General features: G+C 43.6%; 2 protein-coding genes across 7 annotated transcripts; one reads left to right on the top strand and one right to left on the bottom strand.

The window, feature by feature from the left end:
• Positions 1-85: 85 nt before the first annotated feature.
• On the bottom strand, positions 86-2,708 carry gpatch11 (G patch domain containing 11). Of its 2 annotated transcripts, none has more exons than XM_037465715.2 (8): positions 2,534-2,708; positions 2,103-2,329; positions 1,973-2,014; positions 1,729-1,849; positions 1,545-1,635; positions 1,169-1,336; positions 898-979; positions 86-813 (listed from the first exon to the last, which is right to left on the bottom strand). In XM_037465715.2, exons 1-8 carry the CDS (start codon positions 2,581-2,583, stop codon positions 758-760), a joined length of 837 nt encoding a protein of 278 aa, XP_037321612.2. In that variant the 5' UTR covers positions 2,584-2,708; the 3' UTR covers positions 86-757. The 2 variants fall into 2 exon arrangements, with proteins under 2 accessions (XP_037321612.2, XP_062422590.1); XM_062566606.1 differs by having other exon boundaries at positions 2,414-2,537.
• Positions 2,709-2,870: 162 nt separating this feature from the next.
• heatr5b (HEAT repeat containing 5B) lies at positions 2,871-20,009 on the top strand. 5 transcript variants are annotated; one of them, XM_037465711.2, is made up of 37 exons: positions 2,871-2,943; positions 3,397-3,620; positions 3,706-3,917; positions 4,430-4,538; positions 4,671-4,820; positions 5,281-5,452; positions 5,556-5,713; positions 5,798-6,092; positions 7,463-7,618; positions 7,903-8,153; positions 8,307-8,418; positions 8,538-8,690; positions 8,786-8,885; positions 9,016-9,125; positions 9,202-9,365; positions 9,482-9,657; positions 9,886-9,991; positions 10,085-10,275; positions 10,485-10,644; positions 10,834-11,023; positions 11,188-11,357; positions 11,450-11,588; positions 11,677-11,856; positions 11,997-12,248; positions 12,863-12,937; positions 13,105-13,286; positions 13,397-13,465; positions 14,138-14,317; positions 14,414-14,654; positions 15,143-15,379; positions 15,606-15,733; positions 16,494-16,638; positions 16,817-17,089; positions 17,348-17,572; positions 17,694-17,845; positions 18,004-18,217; positions 18,865-20,009. In XM_037465711.2, the coding sequence occupies exons 2-37, from the start codon at positions 3,495-3,497 to the stop codon at positions 19,170-19,172; spliced, it is 6,261 nt and encodes a 2,086-aa protein (XP_037321608.2). In that variant the 5' UTR covers positions 2,871-2,943; positions 3,397-3,494; the 3' UTR covers positions 19,173-20,009. The 5 variants fall into 5 exon arrangements, with proteins under 5 accessions (XP_037321608.2, XP_037321609.2, XP_037321607.2 ...); XM_037465712.2 differs by lacking the exon at positions 2,871-2,943 and having other exon boundaries at positions 2,960-3,620; positions 5,798-6,047; XM_037465710.2 differs by lacking the exon at positions 2,871-2,943 and having other exon boundaries at positions 2,960-3,620.
• The last annotated feature ends 131 nt before the right edge of the window (positions 20,010-20,140 follow it).

Genomic DNA, 20,140 nt, shown 5'->3' with positions numbered 1-20,140 from the left:
TCAGACCTGGTTCAACTTGCATGAATTAAGCAATTGTTTTAGAAAACTTGTAACACTTCAGATAGAGCAAAGTGTTACAATAGTGAATGGGCGGAGTATCTTTAATTTTAGGCATCTTACAAAACTATTGTTTGAAGTTTCACCACTTCAGAGACACATACGAGAGAAACCCTTCAACCAAGCAACCCTAACGCATTTGCTGCTATGCTCATATATTGTGGTAAAGTCTAAATTTTAAATCATATACCAGCACTAGAGGACAATAGAATAAAACGTTTTGAGATCCATGTAAAATCACAACTTTACACATGAAGGAAAAATTACAGATATCATACAGATTACAGGTGTAGAAAGTGTAACAACATCTTACATTTTGTTGAGTAAATTAAACCTTGAGTGATTTATTGTATATTAGGTATCTTACATAAAACAATATATAAGAGAACAAGGTATATTTATTTAATGAAAACACAAGTATGCAACATGTCAAATCTTTTGAAAAATATATACATAATAGATATCTTAAATCTCCCACAGCATTTCTAAATGTAAAGAAAAATGTAGGGCCACCAACTACAGACAATATAAACAGTGACGCCCTTTGCCAGATAGACAAGAATACTAATTGGGATGATGAATAAATATTCCTCCACATATGATCCCCAACTTTGCATATTAAAGCCAAGTGTGATCAGTACACCTTAAAATGAAAAGGCTTTTTCACAGGAACAACTGAGCACATTCATTTCCATCGTGTTCAGTCGTGGTCTGCTGCTGTATCTCCAGGACAGTTGGAGCACAAGTCCTCTTCATCTGTCAATACAGCAAAATACAATGTATCAGCAAAGTTACTAAAAACACCAATAAAACCAGCAGGCATGTCGTCATCACTCTTACCGTTATAGGTGGTTCCACACCATATGCAATAAAAATGGACTGCTCTCAGATAGGATGTCAAAATTTGTAGTTTGTCAAAGGACTGTAAAAGAGGAACATATTAAATATATATTAATTTTAATAATTATTAAGTAATATAATTACTGTGTACAATACCTTGGCAGAATGTGTTAACATATTAGATTCATGTATTCAACAACAAAGTTGAGTTTGGATAATACATTAGCATAACACATTGAAATACTGTATGACCAAGAAAGTAAATACTGACAGTTAATTCCACGATTTCCTCCTCCTCTTCTTCTTTCTCTTCTTTCTCCTCCTCCTCCTCCTCCTTCTCCTCCTCCTCCTCCTCATCTTCCTCCTCCTCCAGGTCATCCTCCTCCTCTTCAGTCTCTGCTTTAGGCCAGTACCAGTCTTCCCTGGGGACGGTGATGCTCTAAAAAGACAATTTAGCCAAAGGATTCAAACGGAAAAAGAGTGCTAATTCTGTACTGAAATTGTGTGCAGATTGTCAAAATATAGAATTTTAGCATGGTAATATTTCTTGAACATTTGTATCTATTCTTGCTACAGAGTGTCTGAATAGAGATAATGGCATAATCACTGTGATGATCAGCCTTTATTATGGCCATAATTCCTCCAACCTTCTGACTGTCAAGCTGTTCACAGGCTCGCTGACTTCTTCTGAGATCGCCCTCAATCTTTCGCTCTTCTCTCTCCGTCCTAACTCGTGACCTGGAATTAAAAAGCATAGCATTACACACTTGAATTATAGGAGATAAACAATGTTTAGATGTATGGTGTCTTATAGACAGCTGAAAACGTCACCTGAAATCTTCCAAAGACTTTGTCTCATTTTGTTGTTTGGCCCGCACTTTCTGACGATAATGTTCAAGTTCTTCCTCTGCTTTTCTTTTCTTCACCCCCTCCATTCCAATGCCACCTCTGTCTGATTTAGCAGAAACAGAAAAGTACATAAAGACTGCAAGACATCGGTGGGATTGCACATAGTGTTCCCAAATACCCAATAATACTAAATACATTACAGCTAAAATGTAAAAGAGTTTGTTACCAGTTTTGATATTTAGAGGAATTGGATCAACCCTTCCTGCTCCTAAAGAGGTAACAGAGATAAACATCAGCACACGCTAGAAATGCAAAACAAAACGAAAATAAGATCATTCGGTAAAACAAAAACTTGCCAGACTTTCCAAGGCCTTGACCAGCTTTATAACCCATTTTTTGCAGAAGTGCAAATCCCTTGTTCTGATTGCAAATGGAGTTTTCCATAGCTGCCTCTCTGCTTTCTTTCTCCTGCTCCTTGTAAGTCTTTTGACGGTTCTTGGTGTTCGTCTCCTTTTGCCGTGTTTCCTTCTTCATTGCTTCTTTTGCCCGCCTCACCATGCTGACCCCTGGCTTGACATCTTGTCTGACAGAGGTACAGAGAAAATGCATTGGGATAAAAACACCGTAAGGCTATTATTGGGGTACTACTATCAAGCTACACTCTTACATTTCCACAAATGACGATTGAATGTGATGAAACTGACAGCACGGGACACACTAGCATTACACGATGTAACGTAACATCTCAGGGTTTAATATACGAACAAAGAACACACAAAACCCTTACATTTTACTAAGAAATGCATCGGACATATAGTCATCTTCCTCATCTGACATTATGACCGCGAAAAAAGTGAAACAATGTAGAAACTCGCAACAGCGTTTGATAAATAATCCTTTCGTCCACTTTAGTTAGTTGATTCGCTGATGTTTGGTTCGTCAAAGATATATCCCCTACTGCAACACGGTACGAAGTATACAGTTCCTGTACTTTAGAAAATAATTAAAAATAAGCTTTTTATTTTCAATATAAATAGGCCTATGAGGATAAGGGATAGAAATATTGTGAAAGCTCTTTTTTTAAATGACGTCACGGCAATATGCTCTGCTCATTTTCAGTTTTTTATGTCGGGCCATCTTTAATGCGACACCGCCGATACTCGTCGTCATCGTCGTCATTCACGTTATCGGAAACAGGTAGGATGAACAGTTTGCCTACATATATCTCAGACATGGGAAAGGCGTTGTTTCTGATCTCTTTTTGAACAGTTTAACGTTTCAAAAAATGATGTTAGGTAGCTAACGCTCAGTTTGGGTGAGTGTGTGTAGTTGGAATTCCGCTTGTTCCTTGTAGGAACTAGCCTTAGCTAACGTTAGCTTATGTTGCTAGCCTCTTTCAACAGCTGGAGGCAGGGAGCTGTCAGCGTAGAACAGCATTGTTGACTCTATCCAGCTTTGACACTTTAGTTTACTACATTCGATAGGAAATACCGGCACGGATTGTGAGGCTGTGACTGCTCATATACCTGTACTTACTTAATATCTATGTCTCTTGCTTAAACCTAACTAAGGTATTTCAAAGACGATACGTAGGTTACACAGATCTTAATTAACTAACGTTTTGATGCTGTCTATGTTGATTGAAAAAAGGGAAAATATCAGAGAAAAGGCATCTACTGGCAAACATACGCCCTAAAATAACTTTGCCAAGCCAAGGGTGTACGGCAGTGTGTTGAAAGGGCCTCGCCATGGAGCTGGCTCACAGTCTGCTGCTCAATGAAGATGCCTTGGCCCAGATCACTGAAGCAAAGAGGCCTGTCTTCATCTTCGAATGGCTCCGCTTCTTGGACAAAGTGCTCGTTGCAGCAAATAAGGTGACTTAAGCAGCATTTGGTATTGCTCTTCTGGGTGGGTTTCATTTGCGTCAGTTTGTGAGCTTGTCGTGCATTTGCATGGCAGGTGGACGTGAAGGAGAAACAGAAAAAGCTGGTGGAACAGCTGACCGGACTGATCAGCAGTGCCCCTGGGCCGCCTACAAGAAAACTGCTGGCCAAAAACCTTGCTACTCTGTACAGCATCGGGGACACCTTCACTGTTTTCCAGACTTTGGATAAATGCAATGACATCATCAAAAGCAAGGATGACACGCCTGCATACTTGCCAACAAAACTGTAAGATCCCATTTAATCGCAGCACAGTGTATTGTTATTGGTCATTTGTTTTGAATGCAGTCAAATATTCTGCTTGTTAATATACACAATTGCATAATATAGAATATGTCCAGCAGGGCTCTCAATGCATGAGGCAGAAGCTGTAGCCCACCTTCAAGGGTATTAGCAGTTAAGCCCAATGTTAAGCTGCAGAATGACATTTCATATTTGAAAGGGGGGGGGGGGGTTAAGTACATATGACCAGATATCTCTCGGAAAGGGTTGGCATCTTGGAGTTTTATCCACCTCTCAAACCTGCTTGTTCCACTTTGCTAATCCTGTAGTGTTAGACCGTAGATAATAACATGTCTGCAGCTATGAGGTTTAATCTAACTCACGGCACAGGCTATTGAGTTAATCTGAATATTCTCATAAGAAATGTCTCATGGACTATTGCCTTGCATTGTATATCAGTTTAAAGTGAATGATGATGTGTAGCTTCTTTTTATCTTATTCACTGACCTTTCTTCCAGTGCTGCTGTGGCATGTGTTGGTGCTTTTTATGAGAAGATGGGCAGGATGCTGGGAAGCTCCTTTCCAGATACCATTAATAATCTTTTGAAGGCATTGAAGAGTGCTGAGGTATGAATTTTAAATACAATAATTTTATTACAGCTTGAATGTATTAGGTGGAATTGTATACTGGATTTCTAGACAGAAAATTAAATAGATTCACTGTTCAGACACAGATTTTCCCATGTTTTGTTGATTTAGTCCCAAGGCAGAGGAGAGATTCTTCTCAGTCTGCAAAAGGTGCTCGGTGGACTGGGGGGAGCTGCCGCCTCATGTCACAGAGATATCTACAAGAATGCCCGCTCTCTTCTCACAGATCGGTCCATGGCCGTACGCTGTGCTGTAGCAAAGGTTGGTCTCAGAAAAAAGTCTAAATGAGCTGTAAAAGAGTTACATATTAAACCTTTTATTTGCTATGTCATTTATGGTGACCAAACTCCAATGTCATGCACATCTTCACCCAATAGAATATTTCAGTGGGATTCCATTGTCATGCAACAGCTTGGGTTGATGTTAACCTCCCTGCAGCTGATGTCATTCACGCCCACTGCAACGGCAAATAAACTGGCACAAATTTGTAATCCCTGAACTGTGCATTGGTCCAGTGTAAAATACAATTTTCTTTTTAGAATACATAACTGTGTATTGTACAATATAATGTTGGATGGCTAGTATATCACAAATATTTATCTAAGCATCAACATTTTTGTTATGCATCATCGGTCCGTCTATAATAGATTAAGTGTGTCCTGCACATGCATGTTGTAGATGTTACTAACGCTACTCCATCTTTAACTGCCCGTCTGACCAGTGCCTGCTGGAGCTGCAGAATGAAGCGGTATTCATGTGGACCACAGAACTGGAGAACGTGGCCACATTGTGTTTCAAGGCCTTGGAAGGATCTAACTATGGTGTCCGGGTATCCGTGGCCAAACTGCTGGGGACCGTCATGGCCACTGCCCTCTTGCCCAAACAAGGATCTGGTAGATTACAGAGTTAATTTGTGTAGTTTCCGTTCAGCTACTTTCACGTTGAGGAGTAACTCGCCACTTTTGTTGTTCATGGGCTCAATGCTTCTCTCCTCAGTGATGCGTCAGAACGTGAAGCGGGCCACTCTGGAGGAGGTGCTGGAGCTCTTGGCCACGGGCTTCCTGCGCGGTGGCTCTGGCTTCCTGAAGAGCGGAGGAGAGATGTTGAAGGGAGGAGGCTCTGTTAGCAGGGAAGTACGAGTGGGCGTCACACAGGTGAGAATCTTAAACTTACCAATCTGAGTCTGCGTTTGGAAGCTTCAGCTCCTTAGCAAGCGTTCTTTCTTCATATTTCCCCAGGCCTACGTTGTGTTTGTGACTTCGCTCGGTGGTCAATGGCTGGAGCGCAACTTTGCTACCTTCCTGTCCCATGTTTTGGACCTTGTGTCTCACCCACGGGCCACGCAGACACATGTCGAGGCTGTGTACTCGCGCCGCTGTGTTTCCTTCATGCTACGCGCCACCCTTGGGGGCTTACTCGGAGAGAAAGCCCAAATTGCAGCCGGCAAAGAAATCTGCCAAGCCATCAGCAAACAAATGAGGGCTGTGGGTAAGGAGGATGGGGGGGAAATATCACGGTTCAGAGCATTACAGAGTAAGTACTCATCCATTATTATCACTTTTATTTCATCCTTTATTGAGTTTCTACTATTCTTGCATGTTTGGGGTTTTCCTTTGGTTGTGTGAGGCAATCGCTTTCCCTATTTATGCTTTCCTTCTTGCTTTCTGCCTTTGCTTCTTTTGGATTGCTCCCTTCTTTCTTCACTTTTGTTTTGAATTGCAAGCAACATCATAATATTTGTATCATTAGCCATTGCCAGCTAATCATTTGAGTTACTCGTGCTTGCATTATTGCGTAGCCGCCGTGGCTGTTTGCCATTCTCTCATTGCATTGAAATTCCCAAGGAGCATGACCTCACAAACTCTGACTGTTGATGTCTGGCTGAACTGCAAAAACTGCATGTGCCATTAAATTCAGACACATTTAGTAGGAACAAGTAATTCCCCCCCCCCCCTACAGATCCAAGATATAAAGTTTGTTCATCATTACATTTTATTAATTTCCCCATAAAAACACAAATTATTATTATTTTTTTTAAATTCACTTCATCTCATTCAAAAGTGATGATTCTTACTCTGATCTGCTTTGCGACCTGTTAAACTGATGTAAAAAATGAGTTATGTTGTTTATATTGATGCTAAAACAGAATTTGAAAAGGATGTGAATGTTGGTGTCTCTTGAGATGGGGTCCCGTGCTCTTTACTGTTCTTTCTGCTTGTAGCTTTTTCAACCAGCTGGATCTGTGAGGGTTCATGAAATTATACTTTGTGAAATAAAGATGCTAAAAGTAACTTGTAAAATGTTACCTGGATACATACCTTGCAGGAGGACAATTGTCTTTGTTCCCCTGTTCTCCTAAATTGTACAGAATAACATTAGACCGTTCAAGATGCAGCTTTAAATCTCTCCTCTGAACGTTGTTTATTTTCATTCTTTTTGCTTGATTTGTCTGCACTTGTCTACTTTTGCCCTGAGGATTTAAGATCTTGATAAATGACCATGATATATTTGAATCAGGGATGTTTTTAATTTCCAGAATAAGTTTCCCATTTATTCTTTAAAAAAAGAAAAAAATCCTCAGAGCTGTGTGGCATATAGCAGCGTGCGATTGTACATTTTGCATTATATAATAATGTGCGACAGCAACACATAGACTAATGTGGACAGCCAGTTATGTTTTTTAAATGCGTTTTATTTATTTTCTAATTTCATTTTTTTTTTCTAAAATTCTCAACCTAAGCTGCAATTTGGTCCAGGTCACCTTATCCATCATTGCTGGACACATTATTGATTAGTAACAGGGTACCATACCAGTTGAGGATTTTAGCTCTTAATCCACTTCCCTTTATGATGACAAACCAATACAAGATTGTTTTTTCCTCCTCTGCTGCCTGTTCTTTCAGAGGCAGTTGTGAATGACATCAGTGGAGAGAACAAGGGCGGGGCAGCCGATGTCTCGGCCAGTCAGCATGTCATGGTCTGTGCCCTCAAGGAGCTGGGCAGTTTGGTTCAGAGCTTAAGTGCTACAGCCTCACCACTCATTCAGGAGCCTTCTATAGGTGAGACAGACCTCAAGTGTCTAAACAGTGGGATACGCTGTGATTATATAGAGGATAAAGCTCCTAGCTGGAGTGACAGTTTGCAAAGTAACCAACTTGTATACATTTGGCCTGCTTCTTATCTAATTTCGGTCTTGTGTTTTAACATTTACCGATCTTGAAAGCAGAATATTATATATAATTTTAATCTCCCATCCACTGCAAATAGTCCAATATTACTCTTACAGTAAACTATGTTGGAATCTGGACTGCGTTCTATCACAAACTCACAACCTATTCCACAGGACTCCTTGAAACTGTAACTTCAGTGCTGCTTCACCCCAGCATGGCGGCGCGCCTGGCCGCTGCATGGTGCTTGCGCTGTGTTGCCGTGGCGTTGCCCTACCAGTTGACCCCGCTGCTGGACCGCTGTGCTGAGAGAATCAACAGCTTGAAGAGCTCCCCTGAGGCCGTGAGCGGCTACAGCTTTGCGATGGCCGCTCTGCTGGGAGGCGTACACCAGTGTCCTCTGGGTATCCCCCACTCCAAGGGCAAGGTGTGTAGCCTGAGAAATGAATCTCGTTTGCTCCTTCAGTTGGAGATCTGTCACTTTAGGTATTTTGACTTATTTAAGCCCAGAATGGCTGATCACTAGTCTCATTCATAGGCCCAGAGAGATTTAAGCGTTATCTGTGTTCTTTTCTTGTAGTTGGTGGTGAGTATAGCCGAAGACCTCCTGAGGACGGCTGCTCAGAATAGTCGACTGTCCCTGCAGCGCACGCAGGCTGGATGGCTTCTGCTGGGTGCCCTCATGACTCTGGGTGAGCCTCCCAAGCAGCTTTCTCTGCGTTCTTGGCCTTTGATTGGTCGACAACGCTGTGGCCCTCTGTCTTACTCACAACGTCGACCCCCCTCCCCCCCATATTGTGTTTGTTTCCAGGTCCGTCCCTGGTGCGCTATCACCTTCCCAAGATGCTTCTGCTGTGGAGGAACGTGTTTCCTCGCTCCCAAAAGGAGTTGGAGGCCGAAAAGGCCAGAGGAGACGCCTTCACCTGGCAGGTCACCCTGGAGGGCCGAGCTGGAGCACTGTGTGGTGAGGCAACACCACGCCCTGTACAGCTGCACATGCTCCGTGATGTCATTGGACATCATTCTTGCCAACACACCTCTTTCCCTTTTCTTCTGTAGCCATGCGCAGCTTCGTGGCCCACTGTCCCGAGCTGCTTACGGAAGATGTGATCCGAAGACTGATGACACCCATCGAATGTGCCATGACCATGATGTCTCAGTGAGTGGGATGCTCTTGATTCTTTGTTTGTTGCAGCAGTTCAGGAGTTTTGCACACGCGGGGCATTCATTCTTTCACTTTGTTAGGTGTTTCCAGATTGAATATCTAACGCTTGTTACGTTTTTTCCAGTGTCCCTGCCATCATTAAGGTCCATGGTGCTCACCTGAAAGCAAGTGCAGCGATGGTTAGGCTGCGGTTGTATGACATCCTGGCTCTTTTGCCTCCCAAGACCTATGAAGGTCATTTTTTTCAGAGATGTAAATCACTTTTGGGGAAGTGTTTTTCTTTTTATCTAACAGTTTTCTTCTCGTGCAGGCAGCTTCAATGCTCTCTTGAGGGAGCTCGTGGCAGAGTTCACTTTGACAGACAACTCGGCCAACACCACCACCTCCTTGCTGCGCTCTCTCTGTCACTACGACGACAGTGTGCTCATGGGTTCATGGCTTCAGGAGACTGACCACAAATGCATCGAGGATCAGGTGAGTAAAATCTTCATCGACGTGATGAATCCGAATGCTAGCATATCTTATGAGAATGAAGGGGTTGTCATTTCATCTGTAAAGTGGTTAACGATAACGATCTGATTCTTAAACAGCTGCAGCCCAACAGTGCGTCTGGGAGCGGAGCTCTGGAGCATGACCCCTCCTCAATCTACCTGCGTGTTCCTGTGGGCGAGGCCATCCAAGGGCCTCTCCCTTTGGGTGTGTCCGTCATTGATGCTTCGGTGGCGCTGTTTGGTGTGGTTTTTCCCCATGTCTCCTTTAAACACAGGTGAGTAGTGTTGTTGTCGCTGCGGACACATGGAAATGTTTGATATGTTGTTTCTCTTGTGGCCTATTTATTTATATTCACTGGTGACCTGTTGTGTAAAGCTTTTGTGACATGCTTGTTTGTAATACTTTTACATGTTTCATTTAGCTGATGCTTTTATCCCAAGCGACTTGCAAAGCTTGCATTTAAACAAGTTGTAATAACTTCTATTGGACTTGTATGTTTCAGGCTGCAGATGCTGGACCACTTTGCAGAGTGCATAAAGCAGGCTAAAGGAGTTCGACAGCAAGCAGTCCAACTGAACATCTTCACTGCAGTGCTCAGTGCCCTCAAGGTGAGATAACTTATTTCATATCCTCCATAAGATATGCTTCATAATGCAAGTAATATGCACTGTTAGAAATGATTTATCTCCTCCTGACTGAAGGGTTTGGCTGAGAACAAGAGTACTCTGGGCCCCGAGGAGGTGCGTAAGACGGCCCTGGCCCTGGTGATGGGAGCATTGGACAATCCAAACCCCATCCTGCGCTGTGCTGCTGGGGAGGCTCTGGGCAGGATGGCTCAGGTGGTTGGAGAGGCTACCTTCATCGCCAGGATGGCACAGACCAGCTTTGATAAGTACGCATTTTTTACTGCCTTTTTTCTCTCTATCTTATTATGGTCCATGTTAAAATCAAGGGAGAGGTTGTCTGCAAACCAGTTATAGTCAGTTACATAGAAAATTATTTTTCTACTTTTCATACTCTATCTTGATCTGAATTTATATTACATATGTACCCTTTGCTTTAATCACGTGATCCATATCTCTTCTTTTGCTCTATTTCTAGACTGAAGTCGGCCCGTGATGTGGTATCAAGGACGGGCCATTCACTGGCTCTCGGCTGTCTGCATCGATATGTTGGAGGGATTGGCTCAGGCCAGCACTTAAAGACCAGTGTCAGCATCCTTTTGGCTTTGGCGCAGGATGGGTCCTCCCATGAGGTCCAGGTACGGTAAATTGTGCAGGAGGAATGAATATTAAGATTCCACCCGTAGTTAAAATAGAAACGCTAATAGTTATTTTTTGTTGTTTTGTTTTTCATCTACACTGGATTACTATAGTTTTGTTTACTTGGAGGAATTGTTTTTAATGCATTTTAATTCAAATATACTCAATCTATTTTGTTTTTTCATCAGACATGGGCTCTGCATTCTCTGGCCCTGATAGTGGACTCTAGTGGACCCATGTACAGAGGCTATGTGGAGCCTACGCTGTCCCTGGTGCTCACCCTGCTGCTCACTGTGCCGCCGTCCCACACAGAGGTGCACCAGTGTTTGGGCCGCTGCCTCGGAGCTCTCATCACCACTGTGGGACCAGAATTACAGGGTAAATAGAATCACAAACCTCATTGCATGTTTACTCTCACTTAATAACCTCCTCCCCAGGCCAGCAGGGGGCAGTGTAATCCCATTAAATTAAGTGGAATGGAAAACATACTGCGCCTCCTACAACTGCTTTTCTTTTCTAATCTGTGTCTTTGGGTTTGCTAGGAAATGGAGCCACTATCTCCACCATCCGCTCGTCCTGCCTGGTTGGCTGTGCCATAATGCAGGACCACTCTGATTCCCTTGTGCAGGCAGCTGCAATCTCGTGTTTGCAGCAGCTGCACATGTTCGCTCCACGCCATGTCAACCTGTCCAGCCTAGTGCCCTGTCTCTGTGTAAGACATGAGGAGATGGAACGAGTGTAGAGTAGTTGTTGTTTGCCTTGATTGTGATCATCATTTTCTGCGGTACTTTGGGGTTCCTGCAGGTGCACCTATGCAGCTCTCACCTCTTGCTGCGCCGGGCTGCCGTTGCCTGCCTGAGGCAGCTCGCTCAGAGAGAAGCCTCAGAGGTCTGTGAGTATGCCATGAGCCTGGCGAAGAGATCAGGAGAACACACTACAATCAGTGAGTAGTGTATTTTGGTCAGTTATGTGTAATGTAACTAAGGGAGAGACACTGACTCTCGCTGTGTTGCCTCTCTACCCTGTTTTAGATCTGAAGATCACAGAAACTGGTCTGGAGGGCGTTCTCTTCGGCATGCTGGATCGAGAGACCGACAGGAAGCTGTGCGCCGATATCCATGATACACTGGGTCACATGCTGTCGTCTCTGGCTGTGGAAAAGCTTTCTCACTGGCTGAAACTCTGCAAGGACGTTCTGGCAGCCACGACCGGTAAATCTTTAAAACAAATCAAGATCTCAATGTTTCAAATGTAAAAAAAAATCACTAACAAGTTTATTTTGCAAAATACAAAATCCGTTTTGTGTGTGTTCTCTTAAATCCTTGTATCGCGAATGTGTCGTCATCCTCAGATGTAGGAGCAGCTGTTGTAATCGAGGTGGAAAAGGACGAGGAAGACTCCGAGAAAAAAGACGAGATGGACGATGACACCATGTTCACAGGCCTGGGTGAAGATGACAAGTCAAAGCCTTCTGTGGCGCCGCGCTGGGTGACGCGGGTATTCGCCGCGGACTGTTTGTGCCGCATCATCCTGCTGTGTGAGAATGACAAAGCACACTTTGACCTGGCAGCTGCCCGCTCTGCACAAGCCAAGAACCCCAAAGGTACGATCGACCATGCGGCCAAAACAGTAGCGCAGAGTTCATCTCAAGTACTTGAGATTGATTTATGCCACCTGGGATCAGGGTCTGTGCTCCAAATGTATTTACAAATATTAAAGCTGTTGCTTACAGCGAGCATACAGAACATATTTTTTGTGTTCCGGCTGTTTGTTTAGTAGTGACTGGTTTTCATTTATTTTTGTGACCTCCCAGCAGTTCAAGTGTCAGCTGTTGAGTAATGCTCATTAGTGTGCTTTTATGTAAAGATGGAACAAAGGAATGAGACAGAAAAAGTGGGAGGGAGTTTTTTTTCTTTGTGACAAACATAGGAGCCAGTGTTTATATAAGCTCCCCTGAAGTAAAGCAGCCTTCCACCCACCACACAGTAATGGCACAGTGTAGGGATTTTGTAGCTCCTGGAAGCAGCTAATCCAAATTTAGTGACTGGGATGAAACGGATGGTTGGTCTGCATATTGGTGTTTCCAACTAATCCCTTGAAAGGTGCACTTCAGCTGAAACTCAATGAAATCTAAGCTTCATGCCTGGCTTATTTGATTTCGACCTTCATAAAACTGATTTGTTTTGATTTGTGTCCTGCAATCTTTAATTAATCTAGGAAAAAGCAAACGCATTGGAGGAGGCAACATTCCTTCCTTGCTGACGTGCAACCCATCATCAAAGAACCACAAAAGTACATATTAAACATGACTGGCAAAGGTTGAAATGACTATAAATGTGTTATGTATTCTATTTTCTGATCAACTGATGTGGCTTCTCACCGAGGTAACAGCAGCGTTAGTAGACAAAATAGTTTGTCTTCCTCAATTGACCCTTGCTGTTCCATCTTTGTCCATCTAGGCGATCAGTTGGTGCTCCACTTGTCCGACCTCATCCGCATGGCCTTCATGGCGGCCACAGACCACAGCAACCAGCTGAGGATGGCGGGTCTGCAGGCCCTGGAGGATATCATTAAAAAGTTTGCGTCTGTTCCGGAGCCCGAGTTCCCGGGACACGTTATCCTGGAGCAGTACCAGGCCAATGTGAGTCGGAAACGCATCCGATTGGATTATGTTGCAAAAGTTTCAAACTGATAATGACACAGCAAATCTTAAACCAAATTTAACATTGACCCAATCGCATGTACATTTAGGTCGGAGCGGCCCTCAGACCTGCCTTTTCACCTGATACTCCGTCTGACATAACAGCCAAGGCATGCCAGGTAAGAAACCTTGTAAACAGCTATTAGAAGTTTACCACTTCACTCCATAGCCCTGTTTGATGGGTGCACTGTGTAAATGCTGAGACTAATAAGCGGCCCTTAAATATATTGTTATACTGTAATGTGATGGCGCTTCTACAATGGCAGTTATTTGCTACTGCACAGTGACTCATCGCCTCACAACCCAACACTGTTGTGTTTTCTGCCTTAAATGCTACAATTCATTTGACTAATGTGAAGAATGAGTGACGGTGTAAAACAACGAACATGTAATCCGCATTATTGATAACCCTTCTGCTTTCTATCTGTATCTCTTGATTAGGCGTTGTGCTCTCAGCCGCTTTCTAGTCTTAAAAGTGACTTTTTGTCGCTCTCCTTCCCCTGCACTTAGCTGTTAGACACTCTAATATCAGTTAGCTTCAGAATGATGTCATCTTATGATGTCTCCAACACTTTTACATCCCTAACATGTCTGCCCCTATTTATTAACAACTGCTCTTTAACACCCTCAAACCTAATTCTTTTGTCTGGGTGGCGTACAGCATCTTTCCACCTCAAACGCTCTGTTATGGAATGCAGGTCTTTAATTGATCTCATTAGTTGTAATGCGTGAGGTGCTGTCAATGGATGATTTGTTTGGCATTTACACCTTTTCACTCTATGTGACCACAGGTGTGTAGCACGTGGATTGGAAGTGGCGTGGTCAGTGACCTCAATGACCTGCGGCGAGTCCACACCCTGCTTGTGTCGTCCCTGGACAAGGTGCAGGCTGGGAAAGGCTCATCCAGTCAGCTGTACAGTGAGAGCGCCACCACGATGGAGAAACTGGCCGTGCTGAAGGCGTGGGCGGAGGTGAGCCTGAACGCCTCGACCCGCGTTCCGTCACACATTTCCTCTGAGATGACATGCTCTATAAGGCCGACTCTACACACGGGCTGTCTTTCTCAGGTTTATGTGGTGGCAATGAAGGTAAAGAAAGACGCTGAGTCGAAGCCCGCCAAACCCGTCCGGAATGGAGAGGACGACGAGGATGAGGATGATCTGGGCTCCAACGTCCTTCCACCCGACAGCCTCATCACTTTGGTGCAGCCGGAGCTGCCGTCCCTGAGCCGCCTGTGGCTGGCCATGCTGCAAGACTACGCTCTGCTCACTCTGCCTGCTGAGTTCTCCAGTCAGCTGCCCCCTGACGGTACAACATCTTCTGCCGAGATCAAATAGATATCTAATCTCTTCATATGCTCAGAACACTGTACATTACATTGTGGACTTGCAGCGTTTCTAATGGTGCATGGATATTTAGCCAACTTCAAACACTAGCCTTGTGAGTTTCTTTGCTCTGGTTTTGGTCCAATACTAATTGAGCTAATATTCACTAGAGAGTAAGCTTAGACATACCACAAAAAAGAACAATCAATGTGATAGTGTCATCCAAAATCACATTACTGTCAAATAGCTGTTTGATGGGATAAGATGTTCCAGCAGTTTGTTGGAGACATTATGGGGCACTTAAATTATTATTTGTCATTTCTTCACCAAGAAGTGACATGTATTGGATATTTCTGATGGCCTTAGCATAAGTAGACCGTTTTTTGGGGCATACATTTGCATACGGTGCATTTGTAAACAATTCCAAATGCACTTCAAAGTAATTTTCCATTGTTGTGTGTCTGTGTTAAGGTGGAGCGTTTTATACCCCGGAGACAATAGACACAGCAAGGCTCCACTATCGCAGTTCGTGGGCCCCCGTCCTGCATGCTGTGGCCCTGTGGCTGAGCAGCACCGGGTTCGGAGCTGGTGAAGAGACCGAAGAGGTTCCGTCGTCTCTATCCAGGGCTCCGGCCATCCCGCAAGCTCCCTCCAACACCACAAAGACCTTCGAGGAGTCGGTCAAAGACAGGATGCATCTAATGTTGGGTAAAGAGCGCTATATAGTAGTTCATGTTAAAGTGTCTTTAATGTTTGGATCTTATGAAGGCCCCCACCTTAACACAGAATTCAGGTATTGTTCTAAATGGTGGCAGCTTTTTGTTTAACTCGCAGCCAAGGATCCACCTCCCATCTGCAGACAATTGGAGGGATAGGAAAGTAGAAATAGTATGAGTAACACACGCTAAGTGCATTTCTGTGTTCCGTCCCTCAGGAGTCAGTATAGAGTTTCTTTGCTTTCCCCGACCCGAGGAGCCCATGGAACATGTGATGTCCTGCCTGCAAGCGCTATTCACTCTGCTGGAATCTCCAAGTGCTAAGATCCATATTGCAGAGGACCAGGTAAAGACACCGTTTTCTGAGTGAAACAAGTTTTTTTTTTTTCTGTTTTCTGAATTACACATTGAGTTTGATATATGGCATTGCTGTCATGTTTACAGAAATGTAAGCACTGCATAAACCCAAATTAAATTGTAGCTTTGCAAAGAAAAAATAAAAGTGTGTATTGCATGCGTTCGTTGTTCACACCTTGCATTAGTTAGCTCTATGGTCTAGTTCAAGTGCTATATTTACCAGTAACTGATCACCACCGTTGTGTAAATATGTGGTTGAATACTGCAGCACTGCGTGACATTTACTGGCTTTACAAGATGGTGAGGATCGCTCCAAACAATTAACTGCCACACAACAGATAATGGAGTACTGAGAGCTTCAAAGGATGCATGGATTGTCCACTACAACTTTTTTTTAAAAAGCTGGTTGTATTTCTCGGCTGCCTTTTGTTGGAGCTGCCACACAGTCATTACAATGGCCTGTCTGTCAGTGAATAGAAGCCTACACCACCTGTGTACGGCGTCGTAGTAAGGAGATCCCTCGTGTCCCTCTCTCTGTTGTTTGATTAGAAATATCTATTTTATGTTACCATACAGACTGAAAGTGTTGGAAGACATATTGGCATTGAAGCATTTATTACTATGACACAACAACTTATTGTGGACCTGTTGCCAAGGAGCCAGGATGTTTAGTTTAATGTGAACATTATTAGGTTCATAATAGTCGTGTTTCACCAGGGAAAATGCTGTAAATGTAATTTCTGTTGCAGCTGTTGGCAGTGGAGCTGCTGAACGTGCTCCACAGGCTGCTGCTGACCCGGGACCCTCCTGCTGTACAGCTGCAGGTCATTGCTGTGGTACAGGAGACCATCAGGGCAGCACAGGACCATCTGCAGCGCCAGAAGGCCAGCAAGGGTCAGGAACTCACACGCTCCTCACATGCTCCTCACACGTTTACTTCACATTACACCTAAAAACTGACCGCTCTTTGAAAGGCATCTGAACATAGCAGTGGTGTCACTTTTAAGCTTTATCTTACGTTTTGTTTCTGTGACCGTTTGAGTGATCTAGGTCACTTTGTTGTGTTGTTCAGGCAAAGAGGAAGAAGGCGAGAAAGACTCTCTGCCCAGCCTCGGGGAAGGAGGAGACACGGGGGAGCTCGTACCCGGCAAGTCTCTGGTGTTCGCGGCCATGGAGCTGCTTGTGTTTGTCTTGGTCCGCCACTTACCGCAGCTCAATGCGCGCGTGAAGGAGTCGCCCAGCCACGTGCCACTCAGGCCTCAGCGACTACCTGAAGAAAGCGCACGCCTGGTGGCCAACACGGTATCCATCCTGGCAGAACTGCCCTCTCTCTGCTCTCCTGCTGGTGAGGCCTGAAGCAAACTGCAACCACACACACAAACACACACACACACACCAACCATGCAACATCAGAAAAAAGACAATCAGAAGCAGATTTGTAGGCTCACTGTACACCTTGATAGATAATCTATGTTCCTAGTTGGGTGTTCTATATAGAATATTTAATCTTCTTTGCCTCCATTTTTAGGTTTGTTTACATTGTTATGTTTCTGCTGTGTCTTCGATTTAAGTGTAAGCAATGCGTTTTGTTTCATCATTACAGGAAGCATGACCATCCTTCCCACAGTGCTCTTCCTAATCACAGGCGTTTTAAGGGAAGCTGCAGTTAAGACTGCAGACAACTCTGTGCCCGTGACAGTGTCTGCTGCCCTGCAGGGCATAAAGACCATCATCACCTCCCCACTGGCCCGGGTGGAGAGCATGCAGACACAGTGGACCGGCCTTGTGAGGAGCAGCCTCGCGTCAGTACTCGAGTACTCAGAGCCAGGTAAGAACAATGCACACGCTCGTTGGACTGTGAGCTCTGTCACTTCTAAGCAGGGGGTCAGAAAACCATTTGACATCATCTTTCGTTGACAGTTTGCATGCTTGTTTGTGCATTTCTGTAGATGAGTCCAGGCCCGACATGGATGAGGTCAGTATGTTAACAGCAATCACACTCTTCCTGCTGTCTGCCAGCAACGAACTCGTCGGCGTAATTGTCCTGCAGAAGGGCTGCCTGGACCGCTTCCGAAATGCCCTCAACTCTGGTGATCCTTGGGTAAGCACCTATGAGTACAAACCAAGCTGAAGACCCTAAACCTGCACAAACCAAGCTGAAGACCCTAAACCTGCACAAGTGTTGAATTCCTGATCGAAAGGTGTACTCCACAAGCGTGTGGCCAAGTTAATTGAGTGATTTTATTTATTTTGCCGCAGGTCCAGGCACGGTGTTACCAGCTGCTGTTGTCAGTGTTTCAGCACTCCAGCCGTGCGCTGTCTACTCCGTACATCCACGCACTGGCTCCTGTCATGGTGGAGAAGCTGAAGGCAGTGGAGCGTAGTCGGCCAGGGACCGCTGCTGAGCTGCAGGCTGTGCAGGAGGGCATCAGGGTCCTAGAGAATCTGGTTGGCATGGGTGAAGAGCAGAACCGTAAGTATGCTTCCGCCTAATGGACATCTATGGGGTAGTAATTGTTCCATTAAAACGTTGAGCTTCCTTTCAAAGTAGGCCCTTAAAAGTGTTAAGTTCACTGGAGATCGGAGCAATATAGCATTAAATGCTAAATTTAGACTCCCTGTTTGGCCTTATTGTCAATTAAACTATCAATTTCAACTTAATGTGGTATCATATACTGTATATTATTCATCATGTACTTAGGCAACACATTTTTCTGCATTTTTTGTTCCTTCTTCCTGTTTTTATTTCCAAAGTAAAGCAAACTGCTCATACTTACAGAAAATGCAAGGAAAAAATGGATTGAATTCCAACATTTGGTTACATTGACATGTGACGTATTGTTGTTTATCTCATGTTTGGTGTTTAAACTGTCTCTAGTTAATTATCAGCTTGTGCGAGGCATCACATATTTCGGGCCAGTACTACAAAACACAGAGTAGATGGGGAGGTATTGAAGTGTTTTGTCTGACAAACAATATTGAATTCTGTAGTTTATTTTATTGTGGTCCCACTTCCTTTTCTGTTCCCGGTGCAGTTAAGCTCTCGAAGCCCTCTTCGGTTGAATATTTTTGCTGTTGTTGATCATCTTTTTTTTCTAATTTTAATTTTTTGTTTAACAGGGGTACAGTTGCTGGCTCTTCTTGTACCAACTCTTGTCTCCTACCTTTTGGATGAAAATGCCATCTTCTCTGCGCCCCAAGTATCAATAGCCCTGCATGATTTTGCCCTTCAGAACTTGATGCGGATTGGTCCTCTCTATCCAGCTGCTTTCAAGATAGTAATTGGTGCAGCACCTGAGCTTAAAATCCGTTTGGAATCTGCTATACGGGCCAACCAGGCCAGCAGCAGAGCCAAAGCCGCAGCCAGGCTGGCTCAGCCGACGGTGCAAGCTGCACCAACCATCAAACTCAAGACGAGCTTCTTCTGAAGTCTCCCAAACTCTTGCAGCCTAATTTAAGGTTGTCTCTTTAGGTTTGTTTTGGTGTCTGTCAATAGTACCACATGTCGTGTATTTTATTTATCTGACATGTCATTGTTGTTTTTGAGGAGTGGCAACAACAAGGAAATTATGTAAATATCATTAAAAAGGCATTTGAATGTTGACTTTTTAAAATATCTCACTTTGAAATCTGATGTCTTGATTGTGTGAATGTATCATTTGTGGACTTTTGCACATTTAAAAATTGACATGATTTAAAAATGTTTTCTCCTCGCGTCCTTTCTCTGGTCATCATCCCGCACTATATAGAAGTTGATTTTAACTGCCATTTTCTGTGACCATGAACATGGCAGGTATTTTTTGTTCTTTTAATTCCAATCATGAATGTTTGTTACACGTAGCTGGTTAAGTACATTACCTTACGGTTTGATCTGATTGTTACTCTTGGATTGTTTTTGTTCTCTTTAATTTCTTTGGTTGTATTATTTGTTCCTCCTTATGTTTTAAACATTTATATCATAATTTTGACCACAGAATGAGATTTTATTAGAGCCAATTGAATATCATACACATCATGCTGTCAAATTACTAATAGACTAATTCTATCAGATTATTGCTCTGCTGATAAACTAGCGGGTAATACATCATGTAAACTACAGTATGTGCCTCTCTGTTGTATTGCTTATAATTTGATCCATGTGTGTAATTGCTCCTTGAATGGGTAAGCATCAACTAACATCATAACTTGGTAGATTGTTTGAAATGGTCCGTTGTAATATTCTACCCTACTTTTTTGAATTGTCAATAAAGTTGCTTTTACCTCAGTATGCTAATGCTTGTATTTGATGTTGGACTACATAGTGATGCAGGGTCTGTGATTTTAAATTTTAGATTTTAAAATGGGTTAAATATTGGTGACTGTTCTTGCGGGGACTCCGGGTAAAAGAATCGAGCGT

The sequence above is a fragment of the Pungitius pungitius genome, chromosome 13, assembly GCF_949316345.1.
Source record: "Pungitius pungitius chromosome 13, fPunPun2.1, whole genome shotgun sequence".
NCBI classification, from domain to species: domain Eukaryota; kingdom Metazoa; phylum Chordata; class Actinopteri; order Perciformes; family Gasterosteidae; genus Pungitius; species Pungitius pungitius.
The sequence above is the reverse complement of the archived record's forward strand: the minus strand, read 5'-3'. Positions and strand labels throughout refer to the sequence as shown.

What these genes read in the sequence shown, in the direction of transcription:
- gpatch11 (XM_037465715.2), bottom strand. Translation starts at nt 2,583, where the DNA reads ATGTCAGATGAGGAAGATGACTATATGTCCGATGCATTTCTTAGTAAA. An exon ending in TCAAGGCCTTGGAAAGTCTG is followed by an intron (nt 2,015 to 2,102) that starts GCAAGTTTTTGT and finishes TTACCTCTTTAG; the next exon opens with GAGCAGGAAGGGTTGATCCA. An exon ending in AAGTCTTTGGAAGATTTCAG is followed by an intron (nt 1,636 to 1,728) that starts GTGACGTTTTCA and finishes TTTTAATTCCAG; the next exon opens with GTCACGAGTTAGGACGGAGA.
- heatr5b (XM_037465711.2), top strand. Translation starts at nt 3,495, where the DNA reads ATGGAGCTGGCTCACAGTCTGCTGCTCAATGAAGATGCCTTGGCCCAG. An exon ending in TACGAGTGGGCGTCACACAG is followed by an intron (nt 5,714 to 5,797) that starts GTGAGAATCTTA and finishes ATATTTCCCCAG; the next exon opens with GCCTACGTTGTGTTTGTGAC. An exon ending in GGTCCTCCCATGAGGTCCAG is followed by an intron (nt 10,645 to 10,833) that starts GTACGGTAAATT and finishes TTTTTTCATCAG; the next exon opens with ACATGGGCTCTGCATTCTCT.